The 22038-nt window shown below is 29.1% G+C and overlaps 1 protein-coding gene across 1 annotated transcript in view; it reads left to right on the forward strand.

Moving 5' to 3' along the window:
* The window catches only part of LOC129960652 (protein O-mannosyl-transferase TMTC1-like), a 295526-nt gene that overhangs the window by 236905 nt on the left and 36583 nt on the right, over positions 1-22038 (forward strand). The window contains exons 14-15 of the mRNA XM_056074201.1: positions 5739-5883; positions 6877-7014. Of these exons, the coding sequence (XP_055930176.1) occupies positions 5739-5883; positions 6877-7014 (283 nt within the window). The remainder of the gene's footprint in view (positions 1-5738; positions 5884-6876; positions 7015-22038) is intronic.

A 22038-nucleotide genomic window follows, 5' to 3' on the forward strand; every position in this document is an offset into this window, starting at 1 on the left:
TTAATGCTAAACGTGATTTAAGTTTACGATGACTGGTGGAAAAACACTTTTTCATTTAAATATGTATTAGAACTATTCTAGAGCATTTACTTAGCTTTAACATGCATGGACATTTTTATATTTTCCAGTGTGTGAATATTAATTATGTATGATAATCAATTGAAAAAAAAGCAGCAGTTATGAATTAGAATTAGAAAGTATTATCTTCTGTTACCACCTTATTGTTTCTCAGCTTCATGTTTCATTCTTTTTATTATATGTACCGTAGTGACCATCAGGCGTAATCTTCTAAAAAGGAGAGTCACATCTTTGAGCCCTCATCCCACCTACTGTAAGTGGATGTATGTCCTGCTCACCACAGCCCACTTAATAATGGGGATGAAGCGACAGGTTCAGCTTTTGACAAGCAATTAGATGGAGATGAAAAATACTAACAATTCTGATTCTAATTTTTGACAACCGTTTTAACGATTTATTGTCAGTTATCATTGATATTCATGCATTCGTAAGAGAGAGATGTATGAAGGCCTGATACTAGGTAAATCCATAGGAGTAAAACGTTTTCACGTTGGTGTTTGAAGATTATGCTATCGGCTAATATTTAGCTTGTATCAGGCTTTGACTACATCCCCTCATCAGGCTCAGATGAGAAGTTCTATCATAAAATAACCTTCATCAAACTTAATTGCGAGATATGAATGCAATCAAACCATTTTTCTGTACTAATCAAAATAAATTAAGAAAATTGCAATCGGTAATTACATTTAGAATGATAAGAATTTCTGATTGCCAACTGAATAGCTTGTTATTGATGACCTATCTCAATCTTTACAAATTCTAATTGACGTACATCATATGTGCTAAGATGGGATTTAACCGTCGAATGTTTATACAATTCTTCATGCACAATCCGACATTCCGGTGTGAATACACTATTTTATTATTTTCAAAAGTTAACCGGAAGTAAATGGTTTAAATTTAATTAAATTTGGATTCCATAATAGCGGTGCCATCTAGCAGTGAATGTGAGAATGAATGATTCTCCAGATTTCATATTTTATAATAATGAATCAAGAAATTGTTTAATAAAAATATGTCTTTAATTTTTTTTAAATTTTTATTATCAAGATAAGGCGAATAGATAGTACATCTATTTTTGCTTAAAACACTACTCAGTTGTTTAAACAAATATTTTGAGAACAGAAAACCGAATAGAAACTTGATAGACGATGACGCAAAAGAAAATTGCACTGATAATCAAGCAGTATGTTTTATACATTTTAGATAACGAATATTTCTCAAATTTGTGAACGCTTCATAAAATATCTGGTTAAAAGACAGAAAATGCTGGACGCAGCTGAAAAATACATATAATTTTGCACTAATTTTCAGTTATGATTTTTCAAATACATATGAAAATAAGCATTCATTGATCATATTTGCTACAATACTTAATATTTCAGACGGAAGTATGATCGCCAAAATCTTTTAACTTCTTAGAGTTTGCTTTATTCACTATCCAATTAAATGATACCTTTTGATTCGGGAATATACTAGCTAATATATTTAGTAAAAAATTCTTAGAATACTATAAATTCTTACGAATTATGTGTAATTTTTGTATTGATTTATAGCGTCTTGGAATTATTTAATTTTAACTTATAAGCATAAAAAGCAATAATATGACTCCTTTGTCATGTTTGGATCTGATAGTTAGGGTTAAACCTAAAGGCGCGAATCGAAAAAATGTAAAAATTCTTTTTTTAAAAATTTACATGTATTTTCCCTTAATACAAAAGAATCAATTAATAGAAGGATAATCCAATGTACTTAAACTAGGCACATAATCTGAATGGGACATGTCATAATTTGACATAAGCAACTAGCATTTCTTTTCTTTGAATGAAAATTCACTTTAGCAATATCATTATTCTGAATGGGAGGGATATTATCTTATAAAAAGAAAGTCCATGCAAGAAAGAATAAAGAAAGGTCTTCAGAAAGCACTCCTACCAGAAAGAAGTTACTGTCCATTTGTAGAGGGGGAGATTTATGATCATCTGTGTCGCGTGACTATAGGTCGAAGCAAACATGACGTGGTCATTTATTTCTGAATGGTTTTACTATGACTACATGACATTAACCTGAAGGGGACATTTAACCTGTTTATAAATTAAATACGCTAGAAATGACCCTTGGAATATTTCTGACATTTCGGCATATTTTGAAAACATTTTTCAAAGATGCCGAAATGTCCAAAGGTTAAATATATTATTCGAAGGCTAGTGTTTGGTGCAAAAATAAATTCGATTAAATATACCGGGTTATTTTCTCAGTGCGTATACTACTGCTTTGCCTCGCTTTTTACATTTCCGTTTTTTTAATGTTTCCGTTTTTTAAACGTTTTCTCGGCGTTTGCAAGATTCCTTTCATATTTCCTAAATTCAGTATGTTACAGAATTCGATTAACCCTTTAAAGGGCCATTTTTTTCTAGTTATATTATGTTAAAATATTTTTAGGCTTGGAATTAGAATAAGAAAAGGGATTCATTTAGCTTATTAGATAAATTTAATTTGATTAATTAATTAATTTGGTTAATTAATAATTAAGTAACAAATCAAGACACATCATTTTGTCTGAGATAAAGAACTGAAGCATCTAAGTTTCTGACTTACTAAAAAAAATTGTCAGAACTTATGCCAACCTACATAATTTCATACAAAGATTGATAAATTTGGTGGGAAACATACTTCCCACTGCCCTAGAAAGGGTTAACAGATTCAGAGGAATGATAGTAAGCATCAACAGGATGAAAAATTGCCTTAAAACACAGGATTTCAAATATCATTTAGTGAGAAAAAGTTGCAAAAAAAAAAAAAAAAAGACTAAGGGTGTAACATCTAGTGTTACAAAAAGATGCAATAAAAACATTTATTTGATATAAAGCCAGATTACAATATAGATAATGTATCGCAATTCAAGGTTAGAAAGCAGATGTCGAGAAATTTTTATAGGAATTGTTCGAAGTTGCGGCCGCGAAGGTCATTGTATCGACGGACTAAGGATTGATTGCTGGTAATTGGCGCATTCGTTTGATCAATCTACTAATACAATTTTCATCGACTAAATGTGGATTGCGACCCTATGTTCGATAGTAATTTTTCATCCTCTCGATGCTTTCTATCACGCCTTTGAATATGTCGGTCGAATTCTGCAATACCCTGTATATTAAAATTCTGAATGTATATTATGAAATTTTATGTCTCCCGCCGAAAACAGCACGTCAGGCAATTCAAACGGGTATAATCGAAAGAAAATGGCGTCGTAACTGGCCAAAATTGGTTCGACTAACCATGGCGTCGTTTGTAAAAGGCTGAGGGTGAAAATAATTCCGATAATGTTTATGAACTTGCAAGACAGAGGGCACAGGGTATAAGGGATGCAAATAGAAATTAGATTATAAATTTCGATAGGAAGAATTATTTCTGTTTTTCATCTGGAATGATCGCCTTATTAATATTTTAAACACAAAGGTTAAAAGTTAAAATGTTAAATTTTAAAAGTGTAATGATTCATGCAGATAAAAACTTTAATTGCATCTTAAGTAATTCTGTACTCGCACTATAAAAGACATCTAAATTAAAATAGCCCATTACACGGCATTTTAATTATTCTTTTCCGAGTCGCAAAGAATAAACAGAATTACTAAGGTAGAGAAGGTTAGGTAGTGTCAACCGTTAATTTACATCGGATGTTTATTCTCTGTAATTAATTAATATAGTTATATTAGCGTCCTGCTTTGAAACAACAAGAGAGCTGTTTAGGGAATTATTTTATAAATTTAAACCGTGGTCAGAAGACGAGGAATACACCTGAGCTGACAACCCACTCACTAGATTTCCACGCCTTATATTTGTCTATAATTATCAGTTTCTCGCTATTTACACTTTCTCACTATTTAAAACATTAATTATCTGGCCCTTTTATAAGAGAGTTAATATTATATTTATATTACCTCTATAATATAAATATAATTTTGAACTAAGAATTTCCAAATGACGTTCAAATTGAATTTTTCACCAGCAATTAATACTAATATAAAAATGAAAAAGATTAGAAGCTCAGTGGATTGTGTTGTTCTCATTAATCCAAATCAGTCCTGTTTTTTTAAAATTCACAATTGCTTTAAATTATCTGCTCTGTCTTTTGTTACAGCTGGAATATGATAAGAGGAATTATTTTTTATAATTTATCATATATGCAGAACAATCAGCTGGAATCTTCATTAATATTTTAATATTTATTTTATTTCTAAAAAAATAAACTCCTGTATGTTCACGGAAGGGAGATGTCTCTATTAATATCTTTCAATAATATAATTCTATTTATATAATAATTCTTTAAGACGTCATCGAGTCCTATAATGTAATGCAACATAAAAAGTTGAAATAAAATTTCTCGAAAAGAATTACCGAGGGATTATTTATTATTTGTGATATAAAATCAAAGGAAATAAAAAAAATTAAAAAAAAAACAGTTATTTTTTTTTTCAATATTTGAATACATATCTTGAATGACATATAAAATTCAGAGAGATGTTATATGATCAAGTAAAACCAAGGATAAACATTATATGTTAGAAATTTAGGGAAAACGGCAATGACAGTTTCTCCAACGGAAAAGACATTTAAAAAAAAAACTATTTCAAAGCAATGTGATGACAGCATCAAGCTTTGGGTTTGAGGTTCAAAGGCTCGAAACCCGATTCCAACGAAAATCCACCGTGTGCGAGAGGTGGCAATGGTATTGTCTTGGCCTCAAGAACAGAGAATTAGAACTGCCATGTAAACGGGCTCGGGGTGCTTTAAATCCGTCGGGGTCTAATATACCCCTTCTGATGAAAGAAAGAAACTGCGAAAAGAGCAATGTACCAATAAGGCTATTTTCTATGCCCTTCGATAGCAGTTCTACATCACGATTTTCGTACCAAAGAAGTTTTGCTTCCAAATAGGACGCAAATTAGCTAAATTGATCTGTTGTGTACGTTGGCCAAGAGTCGATTAAATCCCTCCAGGGTCAAATATCTTTCTGGTATGATTTAATATGGAAGTTCGAAAATAGAAATCCAACCTCTATTTCTCGTTGTTATTATTTGAATATTTGTTCATAATGACGAAATACAACCCCAAATCACTATCATGTATCTTTGAACCTAAACGTTAATTAGACTAGTTAAATTAAACAAACCAAGAGGAATTAATAAAGAAAGCTCGAAATATTTCATAAAAGAGGGGATTTATAAAATGGGGATTCTGACCTTGACTAAAAAGTATTTAATTTAATACGAAATTAAGCAACATGACATGCATGATTATCTCATTTAATTAACAGTTCATTCCACCTTAAAAAGACCGAAGTCTTAATAATTTTACAATCCCACCATAAATGAAGCAAAAATATTCTTTAATTCTTTGAGGATACCGATGGAAAGTTTTCAAAACACATTTGACATTGGGATGTATTGATTTTTCTTCACCACACCTTCGTTATGGTAAATATTTTACTGAAATGTAGAGGCTTTTCGATTTTTTACGCATAACTTGTTTTACTTCATTTTCTTTTATTGGTGTAACAACGTCAAATAAACTAGCTCAACAAGGTACATGTCAAGCTTCGATAGGAACTACGCCCATGGACATGAAGTTATTTCATTAAAGATAAGACATCTTTTTTTCAGGGCCTTGTCCATTAACTCGGAACCAAAAATAATGGACAACTTGGGTGTTCTCTATATTAGTGCTGGACGCATTGCAGAAGCCAACAAGCTGTACAAGGATTTGTACGAGAAGTACACTGATTACGTCGAAGGAAGAGTTCATTTCGTAAGTTCATATTTTATTTTTTCTAGTTTTATCCTAAAAGAGCGTTTAAACAATTAGAGGAAATTCAGAATATTCTAATTTTGTCTTACGAAGACTGAATAAAAATTTAGTATCAAAAATTGCTCTCTCGAATAAAATGAAAATAAATATAAAATTTTATTCAACTTCGGAATTTACACCATTTGAACAAGTAGGATTCTAAGTTTCGTCTTACGAAAGCTGGATAAACATTTAACTTCTAAGGCTGTTTTCTAGAATGAAATCAAGATCAATATTAAAAATCAGATAATATAAATTTTATTTTATATTTCAAAAGAGATGGTACATTTTTAGCGAAATAGTAATAATGCGAAGCCGAAAAATTTAAAAAAAAAGAATTTTTCAAGTCTTATTTCATATAAAAGAGTCTCTATTTACAAATATTATTAAAAATTTAGAATTAAAAAAAAACTGTTCAACATTACAAAACCTGTCTTAAATTTTTGAAAGGGTATAGCTTTTCATTCATGACTATCTTCTATTATATTTATTTATTATTTTATTTTTATTAACATGGAGATAAGACATATTTTTTTTACTCTTCATACAAATGTAAGACATTTGTATGAAGAAATATTTTTCGAAATATATCTTCAAGGAAAAATGCAGTGAAACAAGATATCGCTATATCTAATATCCTCGCAACTTTTCAATATATCATAAAATTGTCGTAAATTATAGTTTATTTTTTTGTTTAATTTTTGTTATAAGCTTAGTTCGTGCGAAATCATAATATTCTAATCTTTATAAATAACTCAACTGGATATAATATTTCAAATGAATTTGTGCTTAGGATATTTTTTTAAAATTTTGTTTAGAAATTTAATTTTATCTTCTAATACTATTCATGAATTAAAATTTATTCTGATTATTAATCTTTTGTTATAATTATGAGAAATAAGTTCTGTTACTTTTCGGCAATATATTAGAAGCGTGTCGTATGTTTGCTTACAGGCCCAGGTTTTAATGCAAGAAAGAAGCTTTCAACAAGCTGAGACGCTGCTTCAGTCTGTTATAAAGGAAAACAATACGCACAGAGACGCTTTGCATCAGTTATCATTATTATATAGCCAAGTGAACAGAACAACAGAAGTAAGAGTTCTTTTTGCTTTTCAATGTTTTAGAGTATTCTCTATGTATAGGAAATAAAAGGAATGCGGGGGAAAAAACTTTGATCTATTAGATTGAAATCTATGAAACATCAACCACTGTAAAGTAAGTTTCCACTGTTAAAATTTATGACATGTTTATCTGTGATAGCTTCAAGAAAAACTTTTTTGAATAAAGACGTTTCCAACATTACCCCACAACTTGAAAATGCATATAGGATTATCCAATTATCAACAATATACAGTAATATTTTAATTCAACCATATGCAAGAAATAAGTAGCGAGAGAGCTTTCATTGAAACTTTCTTGCAGACTCTCTAATAAATGTACTTGTCTCCAATAAGCGTACATGTATAATTAACATGTCATTAGCGAACAACAGTTACCAAGAAGCATGTTAGAGAGTGATATTTGGCGGTTTTTTTGTGGGTGATTAATTGCGAGATGTGGTTAATGCAAAAGTACCAGAAAACCGAATGTGTATTTTGAACGTTTTTTTTCATATCGATGAAAATCAAAATTCAACACTTAACTGCAATTGTAACCAGAAGATGACATAGCAAATTTCCAATATTTAAATCTTTCCGTTTTTGATCTATTGCATTTGCATGCTTGTGAAAGAACAGACCGACAGACCGCAAATCCCTTGAAGGATTTGGCTCCATATTGGAGACCCAGCTACACTTTAGGTTAAAAGCTGTATACAAATTTCATAAATCAAGCTTTCTGCATTTTGTAGTTATCGCGTTCATTTTTATTCGGATAGCTGGACAGACAGATCTGCTCTGAACGAATTTTGTTCAATATTTCACAAAATTCTTCAGATTTAATGAAAAGTCCATATATTACCTGCAATTTCACCCGTCTAGTTCAAAGCGTTTTTGAATTACCTTATTTACAAACATATAGACAGATATAATTCCAAAAACATGTTTTTAGGAATCAGAGAGGTCTGAAGCGTGGAGATTCTTCAAGATCTCCAGTTCGAGTTTTCTGACGATTACTATGTTTTCCCTTTATCTGCTTCATAGAAGAAAAAATACAAATGAAGTAAATAATCTTGCTTGAATAATGAAAGCTTTCTATATCATTTGTCTTCTAATTTAACCCTTTAAAGGGCTATTTTTTTCTAGTCAAATTATGTTAAAATATTTTTAGGCTTGAAATTAGAATAAGAAAAGGGATTCCTTTAGCTTATTAGATAAATTTAATTTGATTCATTAATTAATTTGGTTAATTAATAATTAAGTAACGAATCAAGACACATCATTTTGTCTGAGATAAAGAGCTGAAGCATCTAAGTTTCTGACTTACTAAAAAAAATTGTCAGAGCTTATGCCAACCTACATAATTTCATACAAAGATTGATAAATTTGGTGGGAAGCATACTTCCCATGGCCCTAGAAAGGGTTAAGAAACGAAATAGGACTAATATGACTTCAATTGGTTATCCAAATGAATTACATACACACCTTTACAAACATGTTTAGATTATCGCTAAATGAATCTTGCGTAGATGCTAATCATCCCAAGCATTCTTCCCATGTAAATCAATGATATCGAACTCAAATATAAGAGTAAATCCAAGAAAACATGGCCTGGGTTTTGTGTGGGCAATAAAGAATATGTTTATCGAAAGTCTTACTTCCAAAGCAAATTATAAAGAGCAGCAAATATAACGGTAAAAAGGTTTTCTTATTGCCACTTTTTAACTCATTTCTATTATAAATTTTCTTCTTCGATGGATATCTTGTCGCAGTGATTACTTCCAAAACTAATTTAAAGTGAATATTAATAATTCATGCTACAATAGGAGATATATTTCTTAACACATGTAAAAATAACTGATCACAACCTTAAGTATTTCCAAACATATAAATGATTTCGTAGAACAATTTTCATTTATTTTAAAAGTTGGTTGGCAATTATTTCTAAAATTTAGGTATCTCAATTTCTATCTTCGTATCTGAACAACAAAGAATTTTGATTACTTCCATTTGCGCATGTTTAAATTAAATACAGATATTATATCTATGGAGAAAAATAATGAAAACAAGAAAAATACTTTTATAAATAAATATGTAGGGTTAAGACCTATAATACAATTAGGAATAATACATTTTAGAAATATAGGAAATTAAATGGAACTAGAAATTTTAAGATGAAGGCACATCTGAAAAATTTTGGTTACCTTTTTATTTTCTCTTAAATGAAGCATGCAAAAAGAAAGTATTATAATCGCTAAAATCTACGAACTTGAGGATTTGACGAATCCAAAAGAATCCTGAATCCAAAAGACACTTTTTTGAAATTATATCTATCAGTGAAAAACGATAACTGAAAAACGTTTTCAGCTAGATGAATGAAATTTTGTATATAGTATGAATTCCAAATTTGTATATATATATAAAACCTTGAACAAAATTCAGTCAGTGGAAATATATCTGCCCGGCTGACCAAAGTTAACACGATTTAATTACAAAAGGTAAATTGATAAATTTACGTATATTGAATAATGAAAATGTAGAAATTCGTAAAATGTAGAAATTCGTAAAAGGGTTGACCGTCTTTTGATCTGCACTTTCACAAGCATGTAAAAGCGATAACTCAAAAACACAATGACTTAAATGTATAAAAATTCACATTCGATTTTGTAACTAAAAATGCAATCCTCTGCCAAATTTGGGTTTTATTCGGCTCGAAAAAAAGGCTCCATATTTTACATTCCATTTTCTGATACTTCTTGACCCAGTGATTAATCGCCATGAGATCGCACTGTAATATTCACTTTCGTAACTCTTGTTCTTCAATGGTAGACGGCGAATTACTCGCACGTACATTTATTTAAGACTATACAGGAACATTCCTAGAAGACCACTTCGGCTAGTTTTCCCTTTGCCGTACACCCTTCACATAAATCAAGCGCCAAGTCCTTTCTTTACTGTATTTTTTTCTTGGTTTATCTTTTGTTCAATAGTACGTATATCATATCTTGTGACCATTATCCACGGTCACTTTCTTTAGCGCTATTGATGAGTTCTTGACCGAAGAATCTCGAATGTCTTCTGGACAAACACAATTTTCTCGGAAGGATATCATCAGCGAACAGCGGCACATATCAAGCTTCCCGTCGAAAATATCCATAGACAGTTCGACGACACCTTCACTTAGTATTCAGTATCATCAAGGGAATAAGGGAACTTCGGTATCGGAGAAAAAAAATGATAGTCGCTTCCTACTCTAGTTTATTCTCCCGGGAATGCGCAAATCAGTCTAGACAGTATTTTCTACCATACTTGAACCCCTCTTTAGCAACCACTTAACAAATTTCGGTTTTCCCATATCCTGGCAATAATACTCAGAAATTTATCCCATGAGATGTAGGCTTGTAGCTAAGGCTTTGAATAAGTTTGTAGAATTTAAATTATAAGCATTGTCTTTGGAGATTAAGGAGTAATTTCCCAGTTTAAATATAGTTGCATTAAAACTTTCTGCCTTTGTGACTGAGAAATTTAACAGATCTCTGTCAAAATTTGTGTCTACTCTTGTTACGCAACGCAGAAAATGTATAAGTTTTAACTGGGAATCCGAATGAAAATAAGACCTTTCTATTTTAAATGCGCAAACAATTTAAATATACATTGAAACTTTTTGATAGATAAAAGCCTCACAATTAGAGCTGTAAACAAAGTTATAAACAATTAGTGGACGCAGTATTGGTAAAAGATTTTAAAAAAAGATGGTTAAAAAAAAAGAAAAAGAAACGGGAAAAATTCTTATTTAATGAAAAATCGATTGGTTTAGACTTCATCTTTAAATAGCAATTGTTTTTTTAATCCTCTGATTAAGCTTTTAAATATATTGACTCCATTGATTTGTTTTAAATATTTGTTATTTTACTCAGTCACTCAATAGTTATCTATATTTATAATAAAGCTCAATGTGTGTGTGTGTGTGTTGGCGCTCTACAGGCCAGACAGTTTGACCTACATCTACCATATTTGGTACATGTATACCTTGGAGGTTTGGAATGTGCACCTGGGGTTCCTTTTTTCGAATTTTTAATTAGAAGTTTAATTATTAATTAAAAACTAACTTTCCCGCCAAAAAATCTTCCATTTTCCCCACCGCCAACTTTTCCGCCAAAAAATCTTCCATTTTCCCCACCGCCAAATGAGTAAGGCTTCATTTTTTTTTCTCCCAACAGTAATGAGGCTAGGGTTAATATTTTTCGGCGGATTATCTCAAACGATTCTGTTTATTTTCATAATGTTTGATGCATTTAAAATTAAACATTGTTAATTAATCGATCTTTCAGATTCATTCTGAAGTACATTTGAATTAAAATAAAATAGAATAAAGGAAATTAAAAATGTCTAATCCGCATAGAGTTACCCCAACTGGCGTAGAAAAAATCATGTATTTGTGTTACGTAACTGGCGTTGAAAATTCACGCATGCGCATTGTGTTCTGAATTCCGCATTGTGTTGACAATTATTATCAACAGATGCGGACTGGATTTAAATTATTTTAGGTTCGTTGTATGCTTTTGTAATTAAAATGTATTTATGTTAGTTATATATTTTTTTGTATATGCTTATAGTTTTAAGTACATCGTTTTTTAAGTAGTTTTTTTAAAACCTGTTTTCAACCGTTTATTTTAAACGATTCGTTTTATTTTCTTAGTGTTTGATGCATTTAAAATTAAACATTGTTAATTAATCGATCTGTTCATGATGAATCTAAGAAAATTTTTTTGACAAATTCTTGATATATTACATAAGTTAAAAAAAGATATTCTTTAGTGCCCATAAAGTTTAAACTCTGAGTGACTCTATTTTCAGTAATCAGATTATAAAAAAATGCTTTGTTTCAGTAAAAAATATTATTATATTAATTGAAGATTAATTCTTTCCACTTTAATTTAAAGCATAAATTCTACGGGTGCTAACAGAAAATTAGAGAGATACATATTACGTTATAACTGAAGGCCTTTATAATATTATGAATGAATTATATGACAATCAAAATTTGAAGTTTTAAAATATTTTGATGAAGTAGCTATTAAAGTAGGAATTGCATAAAGTATTTAATTATTAAAATTTTAACGAACATTAAGATTGGCGAACCGGCTGGTCGCCAAAGGCGGCTAGTATATAATAAAGGAAAGAAGTTCGAAAAGAATAAATATCTTCTCTTTAGAAATATACAGTATTGATTAAGATAATTTTAAAGTATTTATGACAAAAAAAATTGATAAACTTCATACACAATATATACAATAAAAATGTTAAACTTTTAAAAGTGATGAAAAAAGGAGGATGAATTAAATAATATTAAATATGTAGAGGATTAAGTGAAGAATAGATGGAGCACGTTTCAGGTTATGACGTCACTGTTATGGCCTTGGCAGTCTGCCAAGTACGATTTCTTTCACTTTCTCAAGAGTCCTTAAGTTTTATAATCAAAGATACTCGGTAAACAGATTTGAAATTTCATTTGCATTTTTAAGTCACAGTTCCGATTTCAGTTCTTTTTATACAACCTTATGTTACAAAGTTTTTTATTTTCTTTTGTTTTTCAATTTTGAGTTCGTGAAAATGTCTCTGCTAAAGAAGTCGTCGAATGTTTTAAATGTCTTAGACGTTCCGTGTAAAATTATATAAATAAATACTAAATTACCATATATGGAAATGCTTTTTAAAATATTTATTTCTAATATATGATTAGAATTAACTATTCATTTATTATTTATTTATTTATAAATTTTTACTTAATTAATACTTAATTTTAATACTAAAAGTAAAATATATTTTTTTCAATTTATTTTATCTTAAAAGAACACAATTATACAAGTGAAATTTAACTCGATTTTCTAATTTTTGATATTAATTTTATTTAACATTGATGTGTAAATTTGATTGATTTACATTTTATTTGCTTTTTAACTATCGCAAATAAACTATTATTTGAGTGCTTTTCTCTCGAAATATAAAATGTTGTTTCAAATTTTGTAAGTAATGAGCATATATGAAGTATAAATATCAGGATAGTTGTAGTTTTATTTAACCAATATCTTTTCTAGTTAAAGTTTATTTTTACTTCAGTTAGTTTACTCAAATCTAAATTTTACGAATTAGAAAGACATACATAAGATATGCATTAACTCATCTACAAAAGTAGATTTGATAATCCATGGCAAGACGAATATTTTTACGTATCTGTAATGTATACTCAGCGCTATATCTTATAGCGCAGAAGAGAGCTTTACAGATATTTTAACGGATGTCGAAGGGGGGCGAGGACAATGAACCTCGGTCTTGGCGGAAAATTTGGTGTCTTCAGCGACAAAAACATTTGGGTTCTCGAAAATATAGGAATCAAGGTAAAATATCTATTAGGACACGAGATCTTAGGATTGTTCTAGAAAGTTGCCCTGTTGGAGAACCTATATAAAGAGAGATTTGAAAGCGAGTGAATCAGTCGTGTATTCTCTCTTTGGAGTTTTGATAGCGAAATGAGCTCTGCAGCTTCTTTAAGCTAAACGCTTTATGCTGTACTGCTATTTCATTGGTGATTTGCTTTTTGCTAGATTATTGTTGATTTCTGCAAGTACAATCTTTGCGTACGCTTAGGGTTTTGCTGCATGTGTTCCCTCTGGAATAAAGCACCGTAATCTGTTATCGAATCTGCTGAACTTCTTATCGAAATAATTTTGTTATTACAATATTTATCATGATACGTGTGATCTAAATGTATTATAATGTCAGAAAAAAAGTTAGCTTGCCCATCTTTATCCTTTATTATATGTAAAGACAATCTACAAGTGTCTCACAAACGAAATGCTTTATATGACACCATCTAAACTTTTTCCTTCTTGATTTAGGGAGAGCCGGAACCAGTTCACAGCATAGACGTACGACTGTCGATTATATGGATACTTGTTAAATTTGGTATCTCTATAAATTGTAAAAGGTATCTGTTTAAAAATGGTGTTGCTGCCTGGTTAAAGAGGCGCAACGTCAATGAGGGTCATATCTCTGCTTGAAAGGTCGTTGCATGTGCCACTATTAATCGTTGGCTACATGAGCTCAAAATACTAATTGCGAGTCATGCAATTCATCCAGAAAACCAGGCAAGGCGAAGATAATTATATATATGGTTTAATTATTTATAAAATATCACAACCTATTGATACAAATGGTATCCTCCTGTACGCATGGGATATTTTGGAGCTATGGGATATTTGGAATTTCTATCTGTCGGTACGGAGTGGAAGTTTGAAGAGACGGATGCCGGTTCAAGTGCCGTCATCTGGCCATGGTTCATAATTACGAGTTCTGTACAGTAGTCATTATGTTGCTTACAAACGCGATGTAAATGTAACTAAACTGTGTCAAAATCTATAGGCAATTTTAATGTTTATATAAATAATTATCTAAGCTCTGTCGTTAGAAAAAAAAATTTTGGTGTCACAAAAATGAATAACATCTCCAAAAAAAATCTGTTCTTAAAACTTCTAGAATAGAATTTTTTCATATTATACTCATTTTTGAAAAGATTTCGCAATTTGAGAAAGTAAAGAAAAATCAATAAATTGAAAATAAAAATAATAAAACCAGTTAGGTTAATTCAATAATTTTATTTATTTAGTTATAATGAAAAGAAATAATTTATACGTGTTGCGGTTCTGAATAAAATTAGCATACCTCCAGGGAAATACGTTTGTGCAAAAGATGTAATACCAACTAAGAATATCTTAATCCGAACATGTAGCTGACTGAACACTATTTGACTTTAAAAAAAAACTGCACAGATGCAAGTCCATTTTCAACGGATCAATTTTCGGGAAAATATTTTTGTTTCTTGTAATATTGTGGTTGCTTTGTATAAATGATTCTTTCCAGTTTCTAAATTTGATAGCGTGAGAGTATTTTTTTAATAATCCAGAAGAAATATTCGATACTTCGCAGAAAATAAACGTTAAACTGCAAATGCTTTGATAATGCCCATAAAATTATATTTATTAAAATGTATGAAATTAAAAAAAGCACTTACGAGAGATTTTAATACCAGTGAACATCGATATATTTCAAATAAAGGACTAAAACAATGAACCGAAGACTCAATAATACTGAAGTAATAATACAAATGCACCATGATACAGATGGAACCGGAGTAATAACATGGAAACAGAACAAATCTTTACACAGACAATCCAAAAACAAAAGACCATATTCCTGATATTATTTTATAAAAAAGGGTACAAAAACTTACAATGGGGGGGGGCGGATATTTGACGTACAAGAATTGAACAGCAAAAAAAGCAACATAAGTGCCTCTAAGAACGAAATATAGGGTGTTCATTAATTATTGCCGGGGTTTCCGAACCTCATAACTTTCGAATAAAAAATATTACGCAAAAACCGATTACGTATTCGTAAATTACAACTCAAAGAATTTTATTAACGATATTAAAGTGTAAAGCTTGCACAATTTGCACTTTGTAGGCATTCAGCTGAAGGCGATTATGTATTCGTAAATTACAGCTCAAAGAATTATGAATACGTAAATTACAACTCAAAGAATTATGTATTCGTAACTTACAACTCAAAGAGTTTTATTAATGATATTAAAGTGTAAAGCTTGCACAATTTGCACTTTGTAGGTATTCAGCTGAAGGCGATTCTTTGAGTTGTACTTAACGAATACATAATTCTTTGAGTTGTACTTAACGAATACATAATTCTTTGAGTTGTAATTTACGAATACGTAATCGGTTTTTGCGTAATATTTTTTATTCGAAAGTTATGAGGTTCGGAAACTCCGACAGTAATTAATGAACACCCTGTACGGTTTTTTTTTTCATTAATTACAATAATGCTAAAACGCTCACAAACTCTACCAAGTATTTATTCATTTTTTAACTTTTAACACTTCACTGACACCGCGAAGGGGATACTAGATTGCATGCATATTTCAAGCTTTAAAGGCGTAACACAATTTTGTTATTTAAACAATATAGATAATGTTGTTTATGTAATCAACATAGATAATGTAGCGCTTACTGAGATCACAAATTCTAATTTTGAAAGCTTCTAATCGAAAGAAATTGTACTGACTTTTAAAGAATTTAATCGACAAATGCTACCAGCAAAGCATTATAAGCATACATTTAGTTTTTGGATGGCAAAAGAGTGTTAAAGGTTGACTAGATAATAATCTTCCCCTGTGAAAAAAGAGTTTTATCTGTTTTATTGACAGAGTTTCGCAATTTTATGCCAAGGGACTTCAAAAGAGACCTAACATTATATCTGCACATACTCCAAGATGCAAGCTATTTATTTATCAGAACCCGAACAAAGGCAGAAACGCTTCGATGTAAGACACAACAATAGGATTCCACTTGAGCAGACTTAGCCAAAGACAAACAAGAAAGAGAAAAATTTAGAAATTGTTTTTGCTATGGAAAAACTTCAGCATTGTTAGAACTATCTGAGCATGGAAAAAGCTTAAAATTTGATCGAAGTTACTATGACTGCCTTGCTGTATACGAGGAAATTGAGCAAAAGAAGCTTTAAATAATATTGTGAATTCTAATTTTATTAAATAGTTTACAGCCATATTTTTGCCAAACGAATTTGATTGAAAGATTCTATATTGAGCAAATTAATATTTAATAGGTACAAATACCAAATACTAAATAGTAATATGCATTTAAAAAAACACAAGGAAAAACAGGCAGTTATAACATTAGTATTGAAATGAAATAAAATAAATTCCCGTTTTATTTAATTAATACTTATTCCTACAGTCATGTTTTTATTAATATTTTCTTACAACTGGTATAAATGGTGCATAATTATAAATTTTGTCTCTATAGGAAAGTTAATAAAACGCATTAAATCATTTCGCATGTAGAACTAATATCGTCTAATTTAACTATTGACCTAATTGACCTCTAATTAACTAACTCTCTTCTTGCCAATAATTTTGCATAATTGCGAGCTTATAATTTGAGGATTATTTGTTAAAAAAACATAAAAATCGTCACTAATAATATGCCGCAGCGGATAATCCGCCGTATATTATGCGGATTATATGGCGGTGCACATTATCTGCTGATTTTTTTTTGTCAGGGCTAAAAGTAGCACCTCCGGATTATACGCCGCCGCGTATAATACGCAGGAAATTACTGTAACTCTTAAGTTCTTTTGAATCCTCAGAATTGAAATCAAGATTAATTGCAATGATAGAAGATACCAATATGCAATTCCACTGGCCAACTAAAGACACTAGATATCGTTTGTAACGATATTTAACACCATGAATTCCCTATCCAGTTTCACCGACAGAATCTTTGTTTTAAAAGGAAATTTTGAGATTTTACCATCTGCTAATTTAACATGAATAATATTCCTTAGATTTGTGTTCTTTAGTTTATATATTTAAAATATACTTAACACTGTTTCTTGTGGATTTGTTAAATTTCTTAAGCATAAACTAAAAAGGTATAATTTGAAAGGATTTGATTTGAAAACAAAGTCCATTTTAGTTAACGTTTTCTAATAACCAATGAACTATGTATATGAAATACTATGGGTTTGTGTTGATTGATTGAGTCAATAGGTGGGCTTGTGGAAAAGTCTGCATATTTATATTGTCCTCAGTTCTATTTATTATATTAAATAAAATATTCTTGACACTAACATTTTAAACAAAACTAATTAACACTTTTGAAACTAAAGCTAATCGAGTTATGATGCCTTGAATTCCCTAATGTTAGGCCAATCAACAGTCGCATCTAGGAGGCGTCGTACATTGATTGGTGTACATGGCGTTCCTTGATGTAGGCACTGAAATAATCTAAAATCGTATTTAAAATGATTATTTTCAAAAGTAATTATTTGGCCTATTTAAGTCTTAGAATTGTGGACTTTTTTGTTTAAAATATTAGTGTGTCGAGAATATTTTACTAAATATGATAAATAGAATCAGAAAACAATATAAAAGTTTAAATTTCGTAATTTTTTCGGCAGTATATTTTATTGACTCAAATCACATTATATATAATTCTTTATGCCTTTTAGAGCCTTTATTCAACTGGAGTTAAATTCCCATCTATAAAGAATAAGAAAATAGGTATTGAAACTCTAAATATGGATATATGTAATGAAATATCTTGATTAAAATTAAATCTTAATTAATTTGCTGATTTTTTTCTTAATTTAGTCCATGTTAATTTCATTCTAAAATGTTCTCTTATTCCCTGATCCCATGATAACATTTATTTAATTATTTTTAACATGTGCTCCAGAAAACGGATAACTTCAGTATTTTCAAACTCCCAGCATAAAGTGACAAAAATCCCCCATTTTTACAAGATTCTTTTAAAGATGTTTAAGATTCCCTTTCCTAAGTCTACACGTGTAAAAGAAATCCCTATCAATATCTCATAGTAAAATCACTGAATGGAAAAATTTCGGTATCTTTTGCTCTAGTCTCGCTATGTAGACTGGCACAACTCCCACCGCGTTTTCTCTGTATAAATTATAACACCCACGATAAAATAAATCGAAATTTAAAATTCCGAAAATTCCATCTTTTCGGCCATGAACTGTTAAAAAAAAATATGCATACACACACCTTAAATAACTTCAAACCAACTTAAAAATAAATAAATAAATAAATACAACATTAGATTCATAAATTAAAATAGAGTGTTTAGATATTAGTTCTTAAAAAGTTTGAAGTTTCTTAGAAAAAGTGTAAAATTCAGCAAGTTGTATTTGAAGATTCAGAAAATTCGGATTTCATAGTCTTCTTATAAAATATAATTATTTGCAGAAGCAATATAAACTATTATTTAAAGAATTTCCCTATTTGGAAATATATATATATATATACAAATCAGCTATATTTTAAATGGTACCCTTTAAATCTTAATTTTTGAGAAATTATTCATAATACTATTTATTTAGAATTATTAAATTTATTAAACGTCTTTTTAAAAAAAATAGATCTGCGGTATGAACTCAATTTATAAGGGTTTTTTTTTTTTTAGAAAAGTTAGACTAGGTGGTATTTTTTTTATTAAAGACAATTCAAGAAAACCTTAGCTTTTCTGTCCTAGAGGAAAACTTTTTAGTTCCCAATAGCGAAGAATTGTCAGATGCACCAGACATTCATTTTTCCTCTGCTGTGACAATTGTTGACAGTGTCTACACAAGATCAGAGAGGGAGAGGGAGTTATCAAAGCACCCGAAGCGAGGCATTTCCTGAAAAAACAGTGTTTCTTTATAGTCGGATGCCTTTCCTACGTGTTAATCTTCGGGGCGGACAGACAGTCCTACATTTCTGATCTTACCAACGAAAAACGGCACACTCCAGTGAATTCGTTCCGTGCGTTACTTATGGGATTCTTTCCCTCAAAATTGACACGAAAAAACAGAGGTGGGGAAATTTAAAATAGGTAGATTCGCTTATTCGAGACAACAAAATTAAATCTATTAGTAATTTATATCCGAATTTATGTAATTAGTGAAAGTAATATTATATGTATATAGTTTCCTAATAATTAACTTGAAATGCGCTACTATACATTTTTTTTTCCTTTGCTAAAATTTAGTCTTTAAATGCTTCCTATTTTTTAAAAAAAACCGATTTCTAACTGTAAATTTAACCGATTCTTCTCTAAAATAATTAGTAATGATATTTCATTTTAACCACAGATGGATCGTTATTCTTTCAAATTATTGCTGATTTAAATAAATAAGTATAAAGAATCTAAAGAAACTAATGAAAAAAAAATAGGTAGATTCACTTATTCGAGACAACAAAATTAAATCTATTAGTAATTTATATCCGAATTTATGTAATTAGTGAAAGTAATATTATATGTATAGTTTCCTAATAATTAACTTGAAATGCGCTACTATACATTTTTTTTCCTTTGCTAAAATTTAGTCTTTAAATGCTTTCTATTTAAAAAAAAAAAAAAAACGATTTCTAACTGTAAATTTAACCGATTCTTCTCTAAAATAATTAGTAATGATATTTCATTTTAACCACAGATGGTTCGTTATTCTTTCAAATTATTGCTGATTTAAATAAATAAGTATAAAGAATCTAAAGAAACTAATGAAAAAAAAAGGTAGATTCACTTATTCGAGACAACAAAATTAAATCTATTAGTAATTTATATCCGAATTTATGTAATTAGTGAAAGTAATATTATATGTATATAGTTTCCTAATAATTAACTTGAAATGCGCTACTATACATTTTTTTTCCTTTGCTAAAATTTAGTCTTTAAATGCTTAATATTTTTAAAAAAAACCTATTTCTAACTGTAAATTTAACCGATTCTTCTCTAAAATAATTAGTAATGATATTTCATTTTAACCACAGATGGTTCGTTATTCTTTCAAATTATTGCTTATTTAAATAAATAAGTATAAAGAATCTAAAGAAACTAATGAAAAAAAATAGGTAGATTCACTTATTCGAGACAACAAAATTAAATCTATTAGTAATTTATATCCTAATTTATGTAATTAGTGAAAGTAATATTATATGTATATAGTTTCCTAATAATTAACTTGAAATGCGCTACTATACATTTTTTTTTCCTTTACTAAAATTTAGTCTTTAAATGCTTTCCATTTTTTTTAAAAACCGATTTCTAACTGTAAATTTAACCGATTCTTCTCTAAAATAATTAGTAATGATATTTCATTTTAACCACAGATGGGTCGTTATTCTTTCAAATTATTGCTGATTTAAATAAGTATAAAGAATCTAAAGAAACTAATGAAAAAAAAATAGGTAGATTCACTTATTCGAGACAACAAAATTAAATCTATTAGTAATTTATATCCGAATTTATGTAATTAGTGAAAGTAATATTATATGTATATAGTTTCCTAATAATTAACTTGAAATGCGCTACTATACATTTTTTTTTCTTTGCTAAAATTTAGTCTTTAAATGCTTTCTATTTTTTTTAAAAACCGATTTCTAACTGTAAATTTAACCGATTCTTCTCTAAAATAATTAGTAATGATATTTCATTTTAACCACAGATGGGTCGTTATTCTTTCAAATTATTGCTGATTTAAATAAATAAGTATAAAGAATCTAAAGAAACTAATGAAAAAAAATAGGTAGATTCACTTATTCGAGACAACAAAATTAAATCTATTAGTAATTTATATCCGAATTTATGTAATTAGTGAAAGTAATATTATATGTATAGTTTCCTAATAATTAACTTGAAATGCGCTACTATACATTTTTTTTTCTTTGCTAAAATTTAGTCTTTAAATGCTTTCTATTTTTTTAAAAAAAAACGATTTCTAACTGTAAATTTAACCGATTCTTCTCTAAAATAATTAGTAATGATATTTCATTTTAACCACAGATGGTTCGTTATTCTTTCAAATTATTGCTGATTTAAATAAATAAGTATAAAGAATCTAAAGAAACTAATGAAAAAAAATAGGTAGATTCACTTATTCGAGACAACAAAATTAAATCTATTAGTAATTTATATCCGAATTTATGTAATTAGTGAAAGTAATATTATATGTATATAGTTTCCCAATAATTAACTTGAAATGCGCTACTATACATTTTTTTTTTTCCTTTACTAAAATTTAGTCTTTAAATGCTTTCCATTTTTTTTAAAAACCGATTTCTAACTGTAAATTTAACCGATTCTTCTCTAAAATAATTAGTAATGATATTTCATTTTAACCACAGATGGTTCGTTATTCTTTCAAATTATTGCTTATTTAAATAAATAAGTATAAAGAATCTAAAAAAACTAATGAAAAAAATAAAATTTTAACAATATATTTTAATATAAATATAAAAAGTTCTCTTAAATGTCCATAAATAGTTTAATTAATTAATTATAGAATTTTTCAAAATAAGTCCGATAAATTAAAAAAAGAATAACAGGAATATAAATTACCGCACTGTATAAAGTTCAAACTTAAATCC

The sequence above is a fragment of the Argiope bruennichi genome, chromosome X2, assembly GCF_947563725.1.
Source record: "Argiope bruennichi chromosome X2, qqArgBrue1.1, whole genome shotgun sequence".
Taxonomy (NCBI): Eukaryota; Metazoa; Arthropoda; class Arachnida; order Araneae; family Araneidae; genus Argiope; species Argiope bruennichi.